The 25,275-nt window shown below is 44.3% G+C and overlaps 1 protein-coding gene across 1 annotated transcript in view; it reads left to right on the forward strand.

Annotated features, from left to right (window-relative positions):
• The first annotated feature begins 1,887 nt into the window (after positions 1–1,887).
• The window catches only part of cbl (Cbl proto-oncogene, E3 ubiquitin protein ligase), a 201,684-nt gene continuing 178,296 nt past the window's right edge, over positions 1,888–25,275 (forward strand). Inside the window, exon 1 of the mRNA XM_070894563.1 lies at positions 1,888–2,187. Coding sequence (XP_070750664.1) covers positions 2,029–2,187 — 159 coding nt within the window. The 5' untranslated portion in view covers positions 1,888–2,028. The remainder of the gene's footprint in view (positions 2,188–25,275) is intronic.

The following is a 25,275-nucleotide window of genomic DNA, read 5'->3' on the forward strand; positions in this document are numbered from 1 at the left end:
CTTGACCCACCCCAAATGCTACTCAGTCTCCTTGTGGAGAACTCGCTTGATCTCTAGGTAGTTCACTTGCTTGGTCTGCTATTTGCAACATGGCTGAGTATTCAGGTAGTGTGGTGTGGAGTGGGTCTCCTGTCACTGATCACCTGCATCCACATTTAGTAGAACAAAACCCATCAAAGAAACTCAGACTGATACAGGACAGTTTCCCACAACATGACGGGTTGCCATTTCCTTGTCAATACTACAATCTCCCCAGCTCTGCTGAACTTTCTTGGCAGGAAATTATAAAGAGGGGGCAAGGACCTGGTTGATTTATTCCCCCCCACCTGCTTTGTTCAAGAAGCCAACACATGTGGTGATTCGATTTCTTTCCTACTTCCTTTCCCTTCCTCTCCAGAGGCTGCCCGAGGGCCCTTATCAAATGGTCCATTAATACTTGGGTTCATCTCCCATTCCCTCCTCTCCCAAGATTTAGCCAGGGCAATGTTAGAATTAATTACCCTGCCTTACATAATGAATATCCAGGTGTTTCATTCTACCATACCCTATTCTCGTTATTCTATGTATATGGCACAAACGTGGATGTTAAAAGCTTTAGTTTGAGAGTGAAAAGGAAGACTGAGAGAAGTAAGGAGTTCCATGGATTTTAGAGAGAAATTATTCTATTTTTGCTAGTTAATCTCCTATGACATTGCACGGAGAGCCAGGAGCAAGTGTCATCTTCAGATGAAGGAGGGGCCGAGGGAAAAGGGATAATTAGATCCAGATGCGCAGGTATAATTCAGTTGCCATTTTAATGTTCTACATTCTGTCCTTCCTTTATTTTAATACTTTGATTATATATTATCATTTATAGTTAAATAGAATATGTATGGCAATTTGGGAAGCAGAGAATTAGCGTTAATGTTAGGAGTTTCTCTGTATTGCAGGCGAGGAAAAGCTGACATGATGCAGCACCCCTCTGGCAGGAAGGAGTAATTACAGCACGACAAGTTTACATACACGATTCCCATTTTAAGTGTGGACATAAGAACTTATAAGTAAAAAGTTGACAGGAAATGGATATAAGTTTTTTGTATATACTGTTATATGGGAAACACAGTGTCATCACATTGCCTCGATTGAATTTATTCAACAGTAAGGAAAAAATTCAGGTTTAAGTACATAAGAAATAAGAGCTGGAGTAGGCCATTGGGCCATTCAACAAATCATGGCTGATCTTCTATCTTAATTATACCTTCCTGCATTATCCCTATATCCCTCAATTCTCCAAAATTTATCGACCTCAGTCTTGAATATACCCAATAACCGAACATCCACAGCCCTCTGGGGCAGAGAATTCCAAAGATTCACAACCCTTTGAGTGAAGAAATTTCTCATCTCTGTCCTAAATGGCCGACCCCTTAAGTTTGAGAATTCAAAATTTGAGCTCTATTTCAATAATGGATTTATTTAAAGTTATTGTTGTTAGGCAAGCAAATTCAGGGTGATGGAACCAAGGTCGGTAGATGGAGTTAAGATGCAGATCAGCCATGATCTAATTGATTGGCAGAACAGGTCGGAAGGGCTGAATAGTCTTCTACTGTTTCTACATATAAATGATAAAACAGAAAATGCTGGAATTACTGGGGGGAGAGAGAGAGAGAGAGAAACAGTTAACGGTTCAGGCCGGTGACCTTTGGTCAATGCTGCAATTGGCCAGCATCCGCACAGTATTTTGCTTTCGTTACGATGTCAATAATGTTTTGCCAGCATGAAACATGGCGCCGCCGCTAGCGTGCCGGCCTGGCTGACCCGCATGCGCAGTGCGGCCCCTCCCCTTGTCTCTCCGCGGTCCGGGTGAACTCTGACCCCGGCGGGAGGGCGGGCCGAGTCGAACGACGGACGAAAAGCCCTGAGGCGAATTAAAACAATGTGAGCGGGCAGGCGGCGTGAGCGCTGAGGGAAATCCGCCGGCTCCCGGTCCCAGAGAGTAGCAGCACCAGCACCGTGTGTCGGCGGCTCCGGCTCCGGCGGCCGCTCCGGGCGATGGCGATGGCGGCGGCGGCGCGGGGCAGCAACCTGAGGAAAGCGGGCGGCTTCATCGGGCTGGTGAAGGACGCCTTCCAGCCGCACCCGCACCCGCACCAGCCGGCCGGCCCGGTGGACAAGCGGGCCGTGGAAAAATGCTGGAAACTGATGGACAAGGTACTGGGGGGGAGAGGAGGGGGGAGAGAGGGTCCGCCTGTCCCCGGGGGGGGGGGGGAGAGACCCCTGTCCCCCGGGGGGGGGGGGGAGAGAGAGGGTCTGCCTGTCCCCCGGGGGGGGGGGGAAGAGGGGGTCCGCCTGTCCCCCGGGGGAGGGGAGAGGGTCTGCCTGTCCCCCGGGGGGGGGGAGAGGGTCTGCCTGTCCCCCGGGGGGGGGGGGGAAGAGGGTCTGCCTGTCCCCGGGGGGGGGGGGGGGGAAGAGGGTCTGCCTGTCCCCCGGGGGGGGAGAGAGGGTCTGCCTGTCCCCCGGGGGGGGGGGGGGGGAGAGAGAGGGTCTGCCTGTCCCCCGGGGGGGGGGGGGGGGAGAGAGGGTCTGCCTGTCCCCCGGGGGGGGGGGGGGGGAGAGAGGGTCTGCCTGTCCCCGGGGGGGAGAGTGGGAGAGGGTCTGCCTGTCCCCCGGGGGGGGAGAGAGGGTCCGCCTGTCCCCGGTGGGGGGGTAGAGAGGGTCCGCCTGTCCCCCGGGGGGGGGGGAAGAGAGGTTCCGCCTGTCCCCGGTGGGGGGGTAGAGAGGGTCCGCCTGTCCCCGGGGGGGGGAGAGGAGGAGGAGGAGGAGGAAGAAGAGAGGGTCCGCCTGTCCCCGGGGGGGGGAGAGGAGGAGGAGGAGGAAGAAGAGAGGGTCCGCCTGTCCCCGGGGGGGGGAGAGGAGGAGGAGGAGGAAGAAGAGAGGGTCCGCCTGTCCCCGGGGGGGGGGGGGGGGAGAGGAGGAGGAGGAGGAGGAGGAAGAAGAGAGGGTCCGCCTGTCCCCGGTGGGGGGGTAGAGAGGGTCCGCCTGTCCCCCGGGGGAGAGGGGGAGAGGGAGAGAGAGTGTCCGCCTGTCCCCGAGGGGGAGAGAGGGTCCGCCTGTCCCCCGGGGGGGAGGGGGAGAGGGAGAGAGAGAGAGAGTGTCCGCCTGTCCCCGAGGGGGAGAGAGGGTCCGCCTGTCCCCGAGGAATGTCCATCCGCTACCCGCCCCGGAGTGCGGGCTGGCAGGCTTTGCGCTCCCATGAAAGGCGGATGGAGCAGTTTGCTTTCTCAGAATCAGTGCTGTGCCGGTGGGCAGCATTTCCCGGAGGTGACATTGTGATTAGACAGAGAGCGAGAGAGTCTCGGGCAAAGGCAGACCCATGGCCAAGGTGCGAGTTACATTGCAGTGGTCACACATTAAGGAGCTTTAGTGCTTCTGGACGCAAGCAAGACTGGATAAGGTTTACTGTTAACATAGGTGGATAAATATCACAACAAATTTAGATCTAGTCATCCGGTTTCAAAGGAGATCTGAAATAAATACTATAGAAAGATCAGAAGTGTCCAAATTTGAAAGTATATATTATAGAATAAAGATTAGTACAATATTGATCTGTTACTAGTATATATGATAAATATTTGTTGTGTCTGCAAAGGATGCCAAATATATCTGAAGACAATATTGATACTGCACCAACTATTTCTGAATCACATCCTGTGTGTTTATAGCTGTCATCCTTGCTGGGCTGGTAGATACATTCTGGACACCAAAAACCAAGTGGTAAATGTCATTGCAGTATGTGTTCTAGCTCCCTTTATTAGTGACCCATCAGTGTCCAGATAGATAAATAATTGCTATACAGGTTATTTTCTTGCTCATCAAAATTGTGGCTTTTGGGATGATGCAATGAAGTTTTAAACTGGTGTGAGGGGTACCCAAATCTGGCACATCTGCTACAAAGTCTCATAGAGTTGTGGTGAGGCCTGCCTTAATGTCAAACAGTGTCACTAGTTTCTGTGTTCTGTTTGAAAGTAGGTGTAATGTGTATTCAGTACTTAATGGGTTTGCAGTCAGTCGTCGTTGTCTTGCTTATAAAATCTTGCCAGTAGTGCAAAGGAACTCGCTTCTATGTGCAGAGTAAATGTTATTGCAGTGTGTACAATCATTTATTAACCCAGTTACTACACTGCTTGGGTGTTTTTTTTAATTCGTTCTGGGATGTGAGTGTCGCTGGCAAGACCAGCATTTATTGCCCATCCCTAATTGCCCTTGAGAAGGTGGTAGTGAGCCATCGCCTTGAACCGCTGCAGTCCGTGTGGTGAAGGTGCTCCCACAGTGCTGTTAGGGAGGGTGTTCCAGGATTTTGACCCAACGACGATGAAGGAACAGTGATATATTTCCAAGTCAGAATGGTGTGTGACTTGGTGGGGAACGTAGAGGTGATGGTGTTCCCAAGCACCCGCTGCCCTTGTACTTCTAGGTGGTAAAGGTCACGGGTTTGGGAGGTGCTGCTGAAGAAGCCTTGGCGAGTTGATGCAGTGCATCTTGTAGATGGCGCACACTGCAGCCACGGTGCGTGGGTGGTGGAGGGAGTGAATGTTGAAGGTGGTGGATGGGGTGCCAATCAAGCGGGCTGCTTTGTCCTGGATAGTGTCGAGCGTCAGAGTGTTGGAGCTACACTCATCCAGGCAAGTGGAGAGTATTCCATCGTACTCCTGACTTGTGCCTTGTAGGTGGTGGAAAGGCTTTGGGGAGTCAGGAGGTGAGACACTTGCCACAGAATACCCAGCCTCTGGACCTGCTCTTGTTGGCAACATTGTTTGTGGCTGGACCAGTTAAGTTTTTGGTCAGTGGTGACCCCAGGATGCTAATTGTGGAGGATTCGGTGATGGTAATGCCATTGAATGTCAAGGGCATGTGGCATAATATTTCACAAACATCTTTTCTTGTGAAGAGCTCTGTTCATTTTAGTAAACACACTCAGCTTAACATACCAGGAACTGAAATTGCCCCATAATTTAGTAACTTCCAGAAGCAGAAGTTATCAAGCCATTGACCCTGACAGTTAATTTGATCTGAATCCTTGTTTGTGTATTGTGATATGTCACTCAGCTGTAACTGAGCAAAAATGCTGTCTGTGTATTTTATTTTTATAATAACAGGTGAATTAATTATATTGCTTTCAATTTCAAATATTCTATCAGTAGAATATCTAAAGTTTTGCCAAATATCAGTGGTGCAAGTAATGGTGTGTGTAAAATTTTCCCTTTTTTAAAGTTGGTTTGCAAACAAAACCTTAATATTTATTGCATAACTTCAAAAAGAGGTCTTAAAAGATATTGGAACAGAGTGCTTGCAATGGATCACTTAGTACCCGGTGTGGAGCTGAGTCCCACAGACGTGCAAGGTCAGGTTCAAATCCTGGTCTATGCGGAATTAGTTCATCTCGGCCTGGGCAGCAATTGGGGGATTAGTTATCCTTGGCCTAGGGAGGGGAAAAATCTGCCTGGTCCTGATTGCTATGTAGTGATTCCTGCTGGAAAGTGTGTGTGTGTGTGTGTGTGTGTGTGTGTGTGTATATACACAGCAAAAGGTGGGATTGGACTCTGCTGCAATGGTTCCCATGGTTGAATAACCTGTCAACTATAACCCTGTAGGCTCTCACATTACGAATAGTTTTGTGAGTGATGTACTGGAGGGTGGCTGATGTCTAAAGACTGTACCTCGGCACTGGTCTCTGCCTTTTGCTTGCAAAGGAGAATGGGACAGATATTGAAAGAAAAAAAAGACCTGTATTTCTATAGTGCCTTTCACGACCTCAGGATCTCCCAAAGTGCTTTACAGCCAATGAAGTACTTTACAACAGTGAATACACTCTTTTTTTTTAATAAAGGAAACAATGTGCCACAAACAGTAATGGTCCCGCTTCCCTGCACTTTCCCCATAACATTGCAATTTTTTCTCCTTGAAGTATTTATCCAATTCCTTTTTGAAGGCTACTATTGAATTTGTATCCACCACCCTTTCAGGCAGTGCATTCCAAATCCAAACCAGTTGGTGCATAAAGAAGTTTTCCCTCCCGTCCAGTGTTTCCGGTTTAAGAGTCGGTGAGCTGCAGAGTGCCACATGGCCACGCAGCTTCAGGGAACTTTGCTCCTGTTGCCTCTGGTCCTTTTGCCAATCACCTTAAATCTGTGTCCTCCGATTGTTGACGCATCAACCAGTTTCTTAACTCTTCATGATAAATACCTCTAACAAATCGCTCATGTCCATCTCTGCTCTAAGAACAACAACGCCAGCTTCTCCAGTCTATCCACATAACTATATTCCCTCATCCCTGGAACCATTCGAGTAAATCTCTTCTGTATCCTCTCCAAAGCCTTCATATCCTTCCTTAAGTGTGGTGCCCAGAATTGGACACAATACTTCAGCTGGGGCCAAACTAGTGTTTATATAGGTTTAGCATAACTTTCCGGCTTTTGTGTACTCTGCCTCCTATATTTATAAAGCCCAGGATCCCATTTGCTTTATTAACTGCTTTGTTATCCTGTCCTGCCACCTTCAAAGATTTGAGGACAAGTATGCTCAGGTCTCTACCTTCTTGCATCCCCTTTAAAATGGAGCCATATTGTGACTCCTCACTCTTCATAACACAATGTATCTGCTTATTTTCTGCTTAGGAATTTCATCTTGCATGCATCTGCTCAATCCACCAGCTTGTCTATGTCCTCTTGAAATCTATTACTACCTTCCTCACTGTTTATTACACTTCCAAGTTTTGTGTCATCTGCAAATTTCAAAAATGTGCCCTGCATCCCCAAGTCCAAGTCATTGTTGTGTATCAAAAACAGCAGTGGTCCTAGTGCTGAATCTTTGGGGAGCTCCATTGTATGTCTCCCTCCAGTCTGAAAACCAGTCCTTTAGCCAATTTTGTATCCATGCTGCTGCTGCCCCTTTTATCCCATTGCATCAATTTTGCTAGCAAACATCTTTTGAAAGTCTATATACATGACATCCTCAGCACTGCCCTCATCAAAAAGCTCAATCAAGTTAGTCAAACAGGATTTGCCCTTTGTTTGTCTGTGCTTGTCCAAGTGGCTGTTAATTTTCTCCCAGATTATTGTTTCTAAAAATTTCCCCACCACAGACATTAAACTGACTGGCCTGTAATTGGCAGGTTTATCCTTTTCCTATAGTTTTGAACAAGAGTGTAACATTTGCAATCGTCCAGTCCTTTAGCATCATCCCTCTAATATAAGGAGGATCGGAAGACTGTGGCCAGCACCTCTGCAATTTCTACCCTTAGTTCCCTCAGCAACCTAGGATGCATCCCATTTGGACCGGGAAACGTCAATTACTGCCAGCCTTCCGGGTACCTCCTCTTTATCTATTTTATCCCATCAAGTTTCCCGACAACCTCCTCATTTACCATAGCTTTGGCAAAGTCCTCTCCCTTGGTAAACACTGATGCAGAATACTCATTTAGTACCTCATGCCTTCTCCTTCTACCAACAGATCTCCATTCTGAATCGGTCTCACTGCTCCTCTGACACCCTTTTACTGTTAATATGCCTATTGAAGCCCTTTGGATTCCTTTTTTATGTTAGTTGCCAATCTATTCTCATAATGTGTCTTTGCCCAATATTTTTTTACTTGTCCTCTGTACTTTTTATATTCAGCCTGATTCTCCCTTGTGTCATCAAGCTGACATCTGGGAGAACTCCCCTGCTTTTATATAGTTACACAGTTTTTACAGCACAGACACGGGCCATTCGGCCCAACAGCTCCTTGCTGTTGTTTATGCTCCACACGAGCGTTCTCCCAACCTTCTTCATCTAACCCCATCAACATATCCTATTCCTAGCTCCCTCGTGTTTATCTAGTTTCCCCTTAAATGCATCTTTAAATGCTTTTCTTCGAATAGTGCCATGGGATCTATTCCATCCGCCTGAGAGGGCAGGTACCTGATCCAAAAGATGGCAACTTCGACAGTATAGCACTCCCTCGGTACTGCACTGGAGTGTTTGCTTGCATTTTGTCCTCATGTCTCTGGAGTGGGACTTGTCTCTGGAGTGGGACTTGAGAACACACAAGCTTCTGATTCAGGCGAGAGTGCTAACCACTGAGCCACAGCTGACAGTGAGTTGTGATCGTTTTTTTGTTAGTTGGTGTCAATCCAGCATGCAAACCTTATTGCATTCATTCATCTGTTGCAAAGGTGTAAATGACGGTTGCAACAGGAAGTTCCTGTTTAAATACAGCAGAATTTTGAAAGTTCATATTTTTAAGCTATAGAAAAACAATAAAAAATTTTATTGACGAGGTAAAGGTAGCAGGATTTTGCTCTGATCTTCCTCATTTAACCTGTGCACACAGGATATCGGTCCTAATGAGTTGGCACTTGGACAAAGCAATTTCCACAAAAGGCAGGCACAATACAGAGAACATCAGATACCCGAGAGAGATTACAAGACAATAATCTCAAGCATTTTCAGTCATATGAATGGCATGATTAGCTTACTGTCTGGTATCTTGATTTACAGGAACAACCTGGGGTGGTGGGGGGGGAAGATTACAGAGATGGTTTTAAAAAAAATACTCCTGTTTTAATTGTATATGGCATTTTATTTGCCTGCACTAAAAATAGAACTAAAACCAATCACCTTCACGTCAATGAAGTAATGATGGTGGTCACCCTGGAGGAGGAACTATTCTGCTACTGCAAAGTTATCAAAGTATTTTTCAATTCCTGAATATTTCAGAACCAATATATATTCTAATTGTAGTAATAGTAATATCCCAGTTATTACACTGCAGCAACTTGTCTCAGAGCAGGGTAAATTGAATTGTGATCTCGATCAGCAAGAGCATGGGCACAGAAACATTGGGTTTATAAAAATTCTCATCCTTGTTTTCAGATCCCTCCGTGGCCTCGCCTCATTATCTCAGTAACCTCTTGCAACCCATTGTTCCACCATTGGCCGTACCTTAAGCTCCAGAATTCCCTCCCTAAACCTCTCTATCCCTCTACCTCTCTCTCCTCCTTTAAGACTCTTCTTCTAACCTACCCCTTTAACCAAGCTTTTGGCCACCTGTGCTAATATCTCTTTATGTAGTTCAGTGTCAAATTTTGCTTGATAATCGTTCCTGTGAAGCTCCTTGGGTCATTTTACTATATTAAAGGCGCTATATAAATTCAAGTGGTTGTTGTATTCATTTGCTTCTCTATGTATTACTTGTAAATGGAACTATTTTGGCCGTTAGTGGTCTGACTGGCATTTTCTGCAATTTGAAGTGAGCAGAAGTGGTGGGGCAGCCCACATAAACTCTGGCTTGGAACTGTGGTCGAGAGGAGTTATTAATCCTGTGATATGCTATCCCACTCACTTCATACATAAAAGAACTAGTTTTCAAGTCATGGGTCTGTTCATGGAAACTGGTTTTCTGCATTGCACATGAGTGAAATGTGTTGGCAGGAAGTCCAGTAAGCATGTTGAAGGCTAGTCTTAACTTCTGGGTTTTGGGCGCTCCTAGTTTATGACTTGATCTAAAACTGAGAATGTGTCTTTAATATTCCCCCAGTCCTCTACAATCTGTGCGTGTGTTTAGCCTGCAATTTTATATTAACACTCTCTTTCTGAGGTGATAATTCCTGTTATTGCCCTTGTCCAGTTTGTGATATTGCTGCAATGCTTTGCTTAATGTTTTTTGCAACCTGTATTAGAGGATAGTTTTACAAGGAAATGTGGTCGTGTATTGTGACTGGATTACAAAGCTTTAACACAAACAGTTCTGAATCTGACGTTCATATATGCGAACAGAAGTTGCAAATGAGTGCCCAGTGAAATGGCCCATTGTTCCACACAACTGGCTTATGGTGACATATGAAAGAAGTGAGAGTAGAATATATTTCACTGGGCTACTTACCCGGTTTCAATTTCTGCAGAATTTGCACTAGTGCCTCAAATGAAAATCCATCAATTCATTTTTTCCACCAGTTTACAACCCCAATTAATAGTAATAGAATACATGTAGAGAAGTACCAATGGAAATAAAATTATATATTCTGGGAAAATACTTATTGGGCGGTCCCTCGTATCATTGAAACATAGAAAATAGGTGCAGGAGCAGGCCATTCGGCGCTTCTAGCCTGCACCGCCATTCAATGAGTTCATGGCTGAACATGCAACTTCAGTACCCCATTCCTGCTTTCTCACCATACCCCTTGATCCCCTTAGTAGTAAGGACTACATCTAACTCCTTTTTGAATATATTTAGTGAATTGGCCTCAACAACTTTCTGTGGTAGAGAATTCCACAGGTTCACCACTCTCTGGGTGAAGAAGTTCCTCCTCATCTCGGTCCTAAATGGCTTACCCCTTATCCTTAGACTGTGACCCCTGGTTCTGGACTTCCCCAACATTGAGAACATTCTTCCTGCATCTAACCTGTCCAAACCCATCAGAATTTTAAACGTTTCTATGAGGTCCCCTCTCATTCTTCTGAACTCCAGTGAATACAAGCCCAGTTGATCCAGTCTTTCTTGATAGGTCAGTCCCGCCATCCCGGGAATCAGTCTGGTGAACCTTCGCTGCACTCCCTCAATAGCAAGAATGTCCTTCCTCAGGTTAGGAGACCAAAACTGTACACAATACTCCAGGTGTGGCCTCACCAATGCCCTGTACAACTGTAGCAACACCTTCCTGCCCCTGTACTCAAATCCCCTCGCTATGAAGGCCAACATGCCATTTGCTTTCTTAACCGCCTGCTGTACCTGCATGCCAACCTTCAATGACTGATGTACCATGACACCCAGGTCTCGTTGCACCTCCCCTTTTCCTAATCTGTCACCATTCAGATAATAGTCTGTCTCTCTGTTTTTACCACCAAAGTGGATAACCTCACATTTATCCACATTATATTTCATCTGCCATGCATTTGCCCACTCACCTAACCTATCCAAGTTGCTCTGCAGCCTCATGGCATCCTCCTCGCAGCTCACACTGCCACCTAACTTAGTGTCATCTGCAAATTTGGAGATACTACATTTAATCCCCTCGTCTAAATCATTAATGTACAGTGTAAACAGCTGGGGCCCCAGCACAGAACCTTGCGGTACCCCACTAGTCACCGCCTGACATTCTGAAAAGTACCCATTTACTCCTACTCTTTACTTCCTGTCTGACAACCAGTTCTCAATCCATGTCAGCACACTACCCCCAATCCCATGTGCTTTAACTTTGCACATTAATCTCTTGTGTGGGACCTTGTCGAAAGCCTTCTGAAAGTCCAAATATACCACATCAACTGGTTCTCCCTTGTCCACTCTACTGGAAACATCCTCAAAAAATTCCAGAAGATTTGTCAATTGATGATTTCCCTTTCACAAATCCATGCTGACTTGGACCTATCATGTCACCTCTTTCCAAATGCGCTGCTATGACATCCTTAATAATTGATTCCATCATCTTACCCACTACCGATGTCAGGCTGACCGGTCTATAATTCCCTATTTTCTCTCTCCCTCCTTTTTTAAAAAGTGGGGTTACATTGGCTATCCTCCACTCTATAGGAACTGATCCAGAGTCAATGGAATGTTGGAAAATTACTGTTAATGCATCCGCTATTTCCAAGGTCACCTCCTTAAGTACTCTGGGATGCAGTCCATCAGGCCCTGGGGATTTATCGGCCTTCAATCCCATTAATTTCCCCAACACAATTTCCCGACTGATAAGGATTTCCCTCAGTTCCTCCTCCTTACTAGACCCTCTGACCCCTCTTATATCCGGAAGGTTGTTAATGTCTTCCTTAGTGAATACCGAACCAAAGTACTTGTTTAATTGGTCCGCCATTTCTTTGTTCCCCGTTAAGACTTCCCCTGATTCTGACTGCAGGGGACCTACATTTGTTTTTACTAACCTTTTTCTCTTTACATATCTATAGAAACTTTTGCAATCCGTCTTAATGTTCCCTGCAAGCTTCTTCTCGTATTCCATTTTCCCTGCCCTAATCAAACCCTTTGTCCTCCTGCTGAGTTCTAAATTTCTCCCAGTCTCCGGGTTCACTGCTATTTCTGGCCAATTTGTATGCCACTTCCTTGGCTTTAATACTATCCCTGATTTCCCTTGATAGCCACGGTTGAGCCACCCTCTTTTTATTTTTACGCCAGACAGGAATGTACAATTGTTGTTGTTCATCCATGCGGTCTCTAAATGTCTGCCATTGCCCATCCACAGTCAACCCCTTAAGTATCATTCGCCAATCAATCCTAGCCAATTCACGCCTCGTACCTTCAAAGTTACCCTTCTTTAAGTTCTGGACCTTGGTCTCTGAATTAACTGTTTCATTCTCCATCCTAATGCAGAATTCCACATATTATGGTCACTTCCCCAAGGGGCCTCGCACACCGGAATTGCTAATTAATCCTCTCTCATTACACAACACCATGAGGATGACTTGCTTCCACACAAAAAAGGGATGAGTTCACAGGTGTTTCGATGAAGGATCTAATATTCCCGGTCCCGAACTACATCCTGAAGGGTGGAAGATGCATGTGCATGGATTTTTTTAACGTGTGGTGGCTGTTGCATATCTGCCCCACACGGGCTTGACAGAGCTAGGTCTTGGTCCAGTGGCAATGATTAACCAAGACGACTGGAGATCAGTTCCGCTGCATGGACCTAGTGCGCACACATATCGCAGTGTGGGCTGTCCCGTGCTGCCCCTGGGCCCTCGCCTCCCCTGGGCCCCGAACTCTCGCCGCACCTCGAGGGCTTCGAGGAGGGCGACTGAGTGACATCACCAAAACCCTGGTCACCGATTGGAGCATGGGCAGGAACTTCGGCAGGGCCCAGGTACAGTATCGGAAGGTACAATAGTGCAGTGGTTATGTTTCAGGAGTAGTAATCCAAAGAACATCAATCCAAATCCCACCATGGGCAGTTTGAGAATTTGAACTAAGTTTTAAAAAAAATCAGTAAAATAGAAAGCTGGTACCTGTATCACTGAAAGCTGATTGCCATGAAAACCCATCTCGTTCACTAATGTGCTTTCGGGAAGGAAACCTGCCATCCTTACCTGGTCTGGCCTATATGTAACTCCCAGACGTGACACTTGATGTTCCCCAAAGGTGCACGACCATGTATCAGTCCGGAGGTCCCACGCAGCTGTTGCGACTGAAAAAGATACCGCGCATTTAAATTTAAAGGGGCCACAGACGGAATTTTTTTTTAAGAGGGAACATTGCTCTTAATTTCCCTCTGAAGCGGCCTAGCAAGCCACTCAGTTGTCCACACGACCTGCAGCGCCTGAAGAAGACGGCCTAGCACCACCCTCTCAGGGCAGCAAGGGATGGGCAATAAATGCCGGCCTTGCCAATGACTCCCACATCCCAAGAATGAATTTTTAAAATCAATTTCAGTCACAAACATACCATGAATCGCAAGTTATGGGCAAGGTGTGATCTGCATCCATCTCTTTTGTGAGACTGACTGTAATACTTTTTACTTTCAGATGTAAGTTGTTCGATCAGTCTAGCTTGTGGAGATATATTCTATTGCTCACAGCGGGCTTCCCTATTTATAATACTTCCATTTATATAGTACTTAACATGTCATGATCTCAAAGTGCTTTATACAGTGACTGTTATGTTATGTTGGCAAATATACTTAATGCACTTCTTAATTTTGCTTTACGGAGGAAAGAATTTGAATTTATATAGCGTCTTTACCCTCCTTTAGATGTTCCAAAGCCAATTCACAGTCAGTTAATTATTTTTAAAGTAGACAATGCGGCAGCCAGTTTGCATACAGTTAAAAGTCCCACAAACAGCGAATGAATGATGAGAAAACATGCTTTTATTTGTGTTGGTTGAGGGAGGAATGTTGGCCAAGACACACAACTGCCTGCTCTTTTTTGACTCATGACATGGGATCTTTACATCCCCTTGCACAGGCGTACAGGAGCTTTGGTTTAACATCTTATTGAAGATGGCGACTCCAACAATACGGTGAGTGTGTCCATTGAAACTAGACATCAAAGCCCAGTTACATTCAGTCCTCGATGCAAGGTTTTTAAGTTGCAATTGGCTTCCAAGTTATGACCATTGGGTTCATTGCTGCCCTCTTGTTAGATTTGATAGATGAAGAATACCAGGTAAATGCCAGGGAGATAAGGTTGCATTAGTGGTGCACTGCCTGCACTCACCATTACCCAAATATTTCTCACTCTAGGCTGAGACAGCTACATGGCAGTGTTCAAGGAGAACTGCCTTTGCAGGGAGATGACTACAGGTCTGTTCTGTCTGATACCAGTAGTCTTGCAGAGAGCCGTGATCTGTTTCTGCCCTGTAACAATCTATGATTCTCTGGTGGTCCATCTGCTGGGTGTCCGTGGGAACTGCTTGGGATCCAATTGGCCTTGTGCTAATTCATGGCCCTGCCATTGCTTATCAAATGTCCACAGCTGTCATGGTCTGACCCAGTTTCTGACCCATCTGCCATTCCGATGCCTGTGCTGGTGCTTCTGATGGGTGGAATGAGGGAGGCACTGGCTTCTTGGATTCTCTTGGGAGCTGCAACTACTTTTAGTAGAATGCCTGTTTGGACACCCTCTTGGAGGACTGATGCATCATTGAATCTGGCAACGCTTCATTAGGTCGATTTGCTCTGCTCTCAAATTGTTCAATCACTTCTGCTTCCCAGGTAATGGTGTTTCATGTCCTTCCTCTGCTCTGGTTTAAGTACCTGGAGCTGTGCTCCAAAGTTATGGCCGCGTGCTAATGAACTCTCGAGTCCTGTCTATGTCTTGAGCGGGAGCTTGGGCCGAACCACACGTCCAGGTGGAAATGGACATGCATGATAACGCAGTTAGAAGCCTTGCCATCGTCAGTTTACGTCCCATTGGGCATCATCAAAATAGTTACCCTATTAACACGTAATGTTCTGAATAAAGTTGCAGTCAAATAGAACATTTCAGCATAAATTTCTGTAACTGTGTGAATACGGTTTTCCCTACCCTGGGTATCACTTGGCATATTTAGTGCATTGGTACCGTTAAGCAGTGTTGTGTGATATGGTTCTAATGTTCTTAATTCATCACCTCAAATTGATTCCACTACTACTTGACCCTTTGTTGTACAGCTACACTGCTTTTTAGATACAGCCCAAGCTTGAAAGGCTAAAATCTATAATTTTATTGCTGAGTTTTGAGTTTTTTTTGCATTTTATGTAGTACAAAAATTTAATTTGCACGCCGATACACTTTACTGCAATCACTAATCCTATCAACACTCATTGGCACTTTGCTCAAGTATCCATTCTTGACATGAGTTTAGAAAATGAGTGTAGGGGCTTTTCAATATAGTATGTCATAGCTGAGCCAATCCTCTCTTCGGCTAATGTCCGCAAACATGCATCTCTGGTACGAGATTGATTGGCATCTCATCCACCACGTTAATCATTCATTCCCTTCACCACCAGCACTGTGGCAGCAGTGTGCACCGTCTACAAGATGCGCTGCAGCAACTCGCCAAGGCTTCTTCGACAGCACCTCCCAACCTCCCAACCCCCCAACCTCTACCATCTAGAAGGACAAGGGCAGCAGGTGCATGGGAACACCACTACCTCCACGTGCCCCTCCAAGTCACACACCATCCTGACGTGGGAATATATTGCCATCCTTCAACGTTGCTGGGACAAAATCCTGGGACTCCCTCCCTACCTTCACCTCACAAGCTGCAGCGGTTCAAGAAGGCGGCTCACCAGCTTCTCATGGGCAATTAAGGATGGGCAGTAAATACTGGCCTTGACCGAAACACCCACATCCTGTGTATGAATTTTAAAAAAGGTCACGTGGAGAAGGAATTCTGGCCAATTTTCCTCCCTAGCCCAGAGACACTGAGACCAGTTGTAGCAGTTTACTGCTGCCTTGTCCAAACTCAGTGTAGAATATGTGAACCTGTGGCTTTCTCAATTTGTGGTTTCTGTACTGCACCAGGTAGTGCATTTACCCAAGTGTTGGCATTCTGCAGTCATGACATCAAAGGGACCTCTTGCTTATGATCAGTGCTGGTGACCTTTTTGATTGGTGAGGCACAGCTATTCATGCCTAACAAAGCCAGTGTGCCACCATGGCAACGGGTCCTTCCTATGGAGTAAGGGATGAAGGGTAGGTGGGAAAACCTCCTAGCAGTTTGGGGGCTGCTCTCAACCCTTAACGCCTCACATTTGCAGAAAATGAATCCCGTTCCATATTCGCAATCATAAATGGAGAGGGGCAGGGAGCAATGCAGTGATAATTCGGCCTCTGCGTTCCTCCAACATGGAGCTAGGATATGAGCAACATGTCCCACTTGGAATGCATTACATCTATATTTTATACACTGATTTCTACATTCCTAATTACTTTCTATTGATGGTAGCTTTTACTTGTAGATGAGTCCATTGATGGAGGTGAAGTGTTGCTGGGTGGCGAGACCGTCCTTGCGTACGTAGCCGGTACAGCTGCTAATCAGAAGGCGCGGATGTGCTCGTGCAATTAGTCATTCTGCAGCGTGCAAAATTCTAGGTGGGGGCCTCACCTGACGAGTTGCCTCTGGATCTGTATAATTGAAACTCTGATCTTATTAGTGTTTTACTTGTGACCATTATATCCTTTTCAGAAACTAAGGTTGTGGGAAACGTGGCTGTGGTGATAGGTTTTAGATGATATCCGTAAGCCATTAGAAATTCATTTGTGACACATAACTATATTTAACTTTCACACCGTGTTCAACAGTTTGGATTAATGGTATGTTACTGTACTTTTTCATCAAATTAAAATTGAAACCAAATGAAATAGACTCAGTCATTGTTACAATTTGGGTTACTTCCTAATACTCTCTTGTATGGAAATGTCAGCTTTTACTGGCAATCCCATGCTTCCCATAGACTGAAGGGTAGGAAAGCAAGTTGTGAGGAGGCTGTAAAGAATTTATAAAGGGATATAGATAGGCTTAGAGTGAGTGGGCAAAAATTTGGCAGATGGAGTATAATGTGGGAAAATGTGAGGTTATCCACTTTTTGGTAGGAACAATAAAAAAGTAAATTGCTATTTAACTGGGGAGAGATTACAAAATGCTGCAGTACAGGGGGACCTGGGCGTTGTTGTACATGAAACAAAAAAAGTTAGTATGCAGGTACAGCAAGTAATCAGGAAGGCAAATGGAATGCTGGCCTTTATTGGATGGAGTATAAAAGCAGGGAAGCCCTGCTCCGACTGTGCAGGACGTTGGTAAGATCACACCTGGAGTACTGCGTACAGTTTTGGTCTCCTTATTTAAGGAAAGATATACTTGGATTGGAGGCAGTTCAGAGAAGGTTCACGAGGTTGATTCCTGAGATGAACGGGTTCACTTATGAAGAAAGGTTGAGCAGGTTGAGTCTATACGCATTGGAGTTTAGAAAAATGAGATGTGATCTTATTGAAACATAAGATTCTGAGGGGCTTGACAGGGTAGATGCAGAGAGGCTGTTTCCCCTCATGGGAGAATCTAGAACTAGGGGGCATAGTTTCAGAATAGAGGGTCGCCCATTTAAGACAGAGATGAGAAGGAATTTCTTCTGAGGGTTGTGAATCTTTGGAATTCTCTACCCCAGGGAGCTGTGGAGGCTGGGTCATTGAATATATTTAAGATGGAGGTAGACAGATTTTTGAATGATGAGAGAGTCAAGGGTTATGGGGAGCGGGCAGGGAAGTGGAGTTGAGGCCAGGATTTCTTATGTTCTTAAACTTGATGTGCACAGTATCTGGGATAATATTGCAACAAGGGGAACAATAGATCATTCTAGCATTGATGTATGCACCGGAAATAATACCGCCCGTGTATCATATCTCTCCAATGTGATGGAAAACACATTATAGCTCAAGCTAAAACTAAATCACTATTTAGTAAAATGTAAAATTATACAGAAGCAAGAATGAATCAGTAGATAAACCTAACTAACCTAATGTCACTTTTCACTAGCTGTCCCAAAGTCATAGCAGTTCCCTTCAATAATCGTTGAACTTGTCCATGATGATAAGCCACAAGGAGCTCCTGGTCGCCCTCTGTATAGCAGCACAGCAAAATAAGAAAGTGAGGATCTTAGGGTGCCAGCCTAGTTATTGTCTGAAAAATGGCACAAATAAATCAAAAACTGTCCCACTTCCTTCAATTATAACAGACAAAAGGAATTGCAGGTGTAAATAACTTTAACCATCGTAGTCTAGTTAGGATTTGACTTAATTAGATTTAGAACTCTTTGGGGGGGAAACAGCGATTTGTAGGTAACTGCTCTGACTCACCTCACAGTAGCAAACTCTCGTATGTTACCCGAGGAAAGAATCAAGCAATTTTGTCCTAACACAGGACTCCCTATCATAGAGATATAAACAAAGGTGGGCCATCTGCTTTGAATATCCTGTTTATTTAGGTTGGTAGGTTATCATTGGTGCAGGAAGGCACCACTAGTATAAAAATAACATAGATGGCCACTTCAAATTAAAAATGAATTTAAACTCCTATTTATAAAGCAGGTCATATCAATATCTTGCAGTGCCCACCAATCATGGAAGATATAAGAAACATATCTAGTGAGAAAATGGATACTCCGTGGTCACTTGGGTGTGTGTTAAAGATCAGAATATTGGCAGATATATGGAGGTACAAAAGCAAAATACTCCAGATGCTGGAACCTGAAATAAAACCAGAAAATGCTGGAAATCTCAGCGGGTCAGGCAGCATCCGTGGAGAGAAATAGAATTAACATTTCAGGTTGATGACCCTTCGTCAGAGCTGGCAAATGTTCGAAAGAACAGATTCTTAAAGAGCACTGAAAGAGGGAGAGGAGGAAAGAACAAAAGGGAAGGTCATGAGAGATTTGAGAGACAAGAGATGATGGGCCAACTTGAGATGGTAATGGCAGAAGTTAGAAAAAGATTAGTTTAGATAGGGTGTGAATGGCTCGTTAATTACCAGCTGCCATATGAAACAGACATTGAAAAAATACATAAGAGCAAAATAGGGGCAGAGGTTAAAGTCTGAAATTGTTGAACTCTATGTTGGGTCCAGAAGGCTGTAAAGTGCCTAAATGAAAGATGAGGTGCTGTTCCTTGAGCTTCATTGGAACAGTGTAGGAGACCGAGGTCAGAGTGGGAGTGGGGCGGGGAATTAAAGTGACAGGCGACGGGAAGTTCGGGTCACGCTTACGGACTGAACGGAGGTGTTCCGCAAAGCGGTCACCCAATCTGCGTTTGGTCTCCCCAGCGTAGAGGAGACCACATTGTGAGCAGTGAATACAGTATACTAAATAGATACAAACACATATAAAAAGACAAAATAGGTACATTTTTATGAATTGAAATTGGATGGTTCCCAGCATCCGTCAAAGTCACGCTGAACCATTTTTTTGTGATTCGTAGCTACCTGAGCTTCCAGTTTTCTAAATGGGGTTATGAGACTTGAGATATGTCTGTGATGTGAGTAAAATAATAATTTCCCACTTTTTGAAGTAGCTTAGAACTACCATGGGTTGGATGGCGTGTAAGATTGTCTTTACTCTGTCTTGCACTTCAGCTCCTAGCTGTGAAAAGCACCTTCCATTACATCAGTATGCTGTGCTTAATTTCCAACACCAGTTATCATTAGGGGCTTTGAGTGATATTCACAATTTAGTCTGATGATATGTGCCCACAGGTCACTGCCTAAACTCTTTCCACTTCTGGGCATATGAGAGAGAAAACTTCATCCCATCAATCTGGCTGGATTATATATAGGATAGGTACTGTCTCTTAAATTTTTAGAAGAAAGGGGGCTGGGGGGAAGAGAGGAACCTCATTAAGAGGTAGCAATGTAAAGTTTGTTGTAGATTAGAAACTGCCAGTCAGCTGTGTGTATGATTGGGATTGTGGGCTGTTGGATTGTAATTTGTGATCCAGCTGTACTGACTTGATCTACTGGGATGTAAAGGTAAACAAACAGAATAAACCTTAGATTAATATTTTGCACAGAATTGGAGGCTCAAAATATATAGACTAGTACAACTGGAGCTTGAACAGTTGAGTTAGTGAGTTAAAACATGGTGAAAGAATTTCTCCACAGCACTAGAAACTGGAATATGGTGGAAGACTCTTTCTTTCATTCATTCATTATACAGTCCATGTACAGAAATACAAATCACACTCATTATACCCAGGGAGCCTTTAATTGTTTACCTGGATTATCAGAACCCAGGGCTGTAATTAACTGGAACATTCTGTAACTAAAAGAAATAGCTGTTCTGGTGAACTAGTTAGTATTTTCTATATGAGCAATAAAACATCTTATAATTTGATACACTACCCCCTAGACTTCTAATGATTAACTATGTAACCAGAAACTGGGTTAGTCAATAGGCTCCTGTGAAGCATCTTGAGCCATTTGACTACGTTAAATACACTGTACAAATACAAGTTGTTGTAGGCTGTTTCTCTAACCATTGATGTTAGAGGCAGATTCAATTGTGGCTTTCAAAAGGGAATTTATCCAAAGGGAAAAAAAATTGCAGGGCTATGGGGAAAGGGCGGGGGAGTGGGACCAGCTAAAGTGCTCTTGTAGAGAGCTGGTGCGGGACCGACTGGCCAAATGGCCTCTTTCTGTGTTGTGACCATTCTATGATTCTAGTCCACCACTGTAACCTGGAATGGTAAACTGTATGGTGGTCTCATCATCATCATAGGCAGCCCCTCGGAATCGAAGGAAGACTTGCTTCCACTCCCAAAGTGAGTTCTCTGGTGGCTGAACGGTCCAATACGAGAGCCACAGACCCCGTCACAGGTGGGACAGACATTCTTCATGGGAAGGGGTGGGTGGGGCTGTTTTGCCGCACACTCCTTCCGCTGTTTGCGCTTGACCTCTTTGCGTTGAGACTCGAAGAATTCAACGCCCCCCTGGATGTAACTTCTCCATCTCAGGCGGTCTTCGGCCAGGGTCTCCCAGATGTCGGTGGTGATGTCGCACTTTACGAGGGAGGCTTTGAGAGTGTCCTTGTAACGCTTCCGCTGCCCACCTTTGGCTCCGGAGCCTCATCAACAAAGGCAGACATTGATGCGGAGATTCAACATTGCTTCCAGAGCGCTAGTGCAGCCTTCGGCCGTCTGAGGAAAAGAGTGTTTGAAGACCTGGCCCTCAAATCTTCCACCAAGCTCATGGTCTACAGGGCTGTAGTAATACCTGCCCTCCTATATGAATCTGAGGCATGGACGATGTATAGAAGGCACCTCAAGTCGCTGGAGATATATCACCAACGATGTTTCCGCAAGGTCCTGCAAATCCCCTGGGAGGACAAGCGCACCAACATCAGTGTCCTCGTCCAGGCTAACATCCCTGGCATTGAAGCACTGACCACACTCGATCAGCTTCGCTGGGTAGGCCACATAGTTCGCATGCCAGATACGAGACTCCCTAAGCAAATACTTATTGCGGAGCTCCTTCATGATAAACGAGCCATGGTCTAACATCCTTTAATAATGGGACAAAGTTTTTTTTTTCAGTGAATCATGATTTGGGGTAGATTCATGATATCTATGGGATCCACCCCAGTTTTATCAAAAAACTTTAGTTTAGAATGTTGAGAGAGGGGAAATTCTTGAAATCTGCATTAAACCTGGCACTCAAATTGGAACCCTGGGATCCCAAACAATTTAACAATGATGTCTGGGAATTCAGAGCTTAAAAATCCTAGGATTTGGGGGCTGCAGAAGTGATGCAATACTGCAGAATGAAGTTCACAAAACAATTACCTGTACAGACTTTATTGAACACCCATGTCTGACAGTGATATTGTTGTGTGTGACTTCCCCATCTCCCATTTGGCCAGTACAAAACCCCATGTGGAAAATCGAATCAATGGTGGTGGTGGAAATGGTACACGAGATTTCGAAGATTATTGAAGGCTGTGATGGTTAGTCCATTTAGAGAAGACTGCTGTATATATAAAATTGAAATATTGAAGGAAGTGAAGCACCTTTTAGTACAAAGGAAAATTGGGAATGGCTTCATCTGCATCATTTAATGAATACACATCAGAAGCAATGTAGCAGTTTTTTTTGAAGAAAAGAATGAACAGCGAGCCTTCTGCAAATTGTGCAAAGAGAAAATGTGTTAATAAATGACCTGCCAGTTGTATTAAAGATTTGAACATGCATCTTAACATGCACAGTTCTGATTCCAGCAAAAGAACACAAGCCTATCTATCGCCACCAGTTACTCCGATGGCTGCACCTAACACAAAGGTGAAACATTCTATTGATTTCTTTGGCACTGATGAAAGTAGTCCGAAGCAATGCTTGTGCATTACAGCAAGAGATGGTTTGTTATTCAGGATATTGTATTCTTCACCTGATCTTTGTGAGGCTTTACAAGTAAAAGGGAACCATTTTACCAAAGTCTGAGTAAAAAGTTAAGGGATTGATCATGGCTGGACATTAAAATCTTTTACAATGAGTGATATTCTGGTTCATATGGAGAAAGTGTAAGTTCAGTCTGATCTTAAGTAAATAGACTTCAACATAAAACGGATGATAAATGAATATAACTGCGATTGAAAATGGTTGCCAAGTTTTGAGTTTATTTGCAAAGACAGTTCTACATCAGCCAAAATTGCATCTTGCTACTGGAAGTGAAGCTCAACAATAGAGTGTCTCATTGGCAAATGACAGTGTGCATCACTGATAATATGGTAAAAGTTGGGAGACTTTTATAAAGGCTGAGCAGAACATTTGTTATGTGCATGTGATCCAATTTGTACTATTGTAGGTGCTGTGCAACTTTGAGAAGCCTGTCTCTGTTCCTCAGCCCTATTCCTAAGTTACCCAACAATTGCAACTCCAGTCAGCCGTGGCTCAGTTGGTACCACCCTCGCCTCGGAGTCAGCAGGTTGTGGGTTCAAATCCCACTCCAGAGAACAAAAATCCAGGCTGACACTGTTGGAGGTGCAATGTTTTGGATGAGATGTTAAACCAATGCCCCATCTACCCTCTCAATTGGATGTAAAAGTTCCCAAGCCACTATTCAAAGAAGAGCTGGGGTGTTATCCTGGTGTCCTAGCCAATATTTATCCCTCAATCAGAATCACTAAAGCCGATGATTTGGTCATTATCACGTTGCTGTTTGTGGGAGTTTGCTGTGTGCAAATTGGCTGCCGTGTTTCCTACATTACAACCGTGACTATGCTTCAAAAAGTACTTCATTGGCTGTAAAACGCTCTGGGACATCCGATGGTTGTGAAAGGCACTATATAAATGCAAGTCTTCCTCCTTTTCCTTTCACCAGAAGTGAAGAAGAAGTTTGAGTTGAATGTGATGGTGAATGTAACCAGGATACTGGCATTAATAAAACTTGCTCCAGCTTCTGACGACATGATATCCATTCTCTCACCAAAAAAAGTCAGAACCATTCTCAATCTGTTTTGTCAGTCTTTGGTGAAAAATGGCTTGATTCAGAAATGTGGGCAAAAACAGAGGGTAATTCTGGATTGTACAATATGTGCAACAGTCTGCTTTCTATGCTAGAATGCATACTAGTTAATGGAGATTTCCATTCACAAGGGTGTTAATGATTTGAAATGCTCGTCTGATTCTGACTTTGTTCCTGAAGGGACAACTGCAGACATCATGGCTGCACTGCAACCAGTCAAATTGGATGTAAAGATGCTATCTTCTCATTGCTGATGTGACCATTATATTTCTGAAGTAATTGTGCCTATTGGTAAAGGACTTGCTTGGGCTATGAGAAACAGGATAAAAGATTGTCCATAAGTATTTAAATCCAGTACCTGAAGAACACAGAATTTGTTTTTTGTAAAACCGAGGCAGACGATATTTTCCTAATCCATGAAAAAAGTCATGTATTTTACGGAAAATGTGAAAAATTCCTCCGAGTGACTGAGTGAAGCAGCCCTACCATCAAGCACTACAGCTTTAGAAATCCCGACACCGAGTCCCATAGAAATGCTCACGCTGAAGCAGCAGTTGGAGCTGGCTATTCAGGGATTTTTTTTTTTATGGCTATCTGCTTCTGCTGTGCCAACACTGACAACATTCACACAACAGTGCTGTGAGATCACTTTTTGCAGTTAATATTGGCCAGACATGATACTGTGTATAGCCATTATATAATTATCTCCTGTCCATAACATGAACTTGCTGAGTATTTTCAGTGGCTGGAATAATTTCTACAAAACTCCTGTCTTAGTTTTTATATTCTGAGGGTCCTTCACACTGCTGCAAACTGAGAGGGTACGAATAGTCCATGTTATATTTGTAGACCCAAGTTAAAAAAGGTGGAGCACTGATGGGGTTTTCATCGTGTAATGTTACTGTGTGGTGGAAGAAAGAAGACAGACTTGCATTTATATAACGCCTTTCATGACCATAGGATGTCCCAAAGCGCTTTACAGCCTTTGAAGTGCAGTCACTGTTGTAATGTAGGAAAAGATGATTGCATGCGTGATTATTGTACTTAGTCTGAATCTACTCCCTTTCATTCGATGTGCTGAAGGCAAGTTATGCAGAGCTGTTTAGAGAAGAATCATACTTTTTATATGAATATATATATTTTTTAAAGACACTTATATTAAAAAAAAATATATTTTAATCCACAATTTTATCTTTTACCCCCAGGTTTTAGTGGGTCCTAGAGAAAATGTTTTATCTTATGATTTATGTTTTATGGGATATGCAAGATTAAATTCTGAAATCCCAGGATTGCAAAAGGTATTTGTGACTTTAAATCCAGCAGCTATTCGGATATTAACTGCTGTAGGGTATGGGGGTACCAAGTACAGGAAATACTCCGACTCAGAAGATGTCCTTCCTGCACTTTCCCACACATCAACTATAAGTGGGACTGGGTCATCACAGCTGAATTGGTTTGACATTGGTAACGTTTGCTGCATCAGCTCATGCCTTGCTACCACTGTACACTTTGAAGATAACTTGTGTGAAAGACTTACTCCTAAATGGTGACATCTTCTGTGGTGCTGGTGTTCATGCAATGAAACAGCTGCATGGTTCTGTAAGAGACATCTGGTATTTCTTTGCGAAGGGGTCTAACCAACCTGCAACATTGCTTCCTTTTTCAGTGAATATTGACCATATGTGTCCAGTATGATTCTGTAGCTGTTTTCTTTTTCAGTGTGCACCCATTTCAAGATTAGGTTGTCCTTGAGACACCTTGGAGCATCAACTTTCAAAAGGGAATTTGCTACATACTTTAAAGAAAGAAAAACAGGGCTGTGGGGAAAGAGCA

This window comes from Pristiophorus japonicus, chromosome 11 (assembly GCF_044704955.1).
Source record: "Pristiophorus japonicus isolate sPriJap1 chromosome 11, sPriJap1.hap1, whole genome shotgun sequence".
NCBI lineage: Eukaryota > Metazoa > Chordata > Chondrichthyes > Pristiophoridae > Pristiophorus > Pristiophorus japonicus.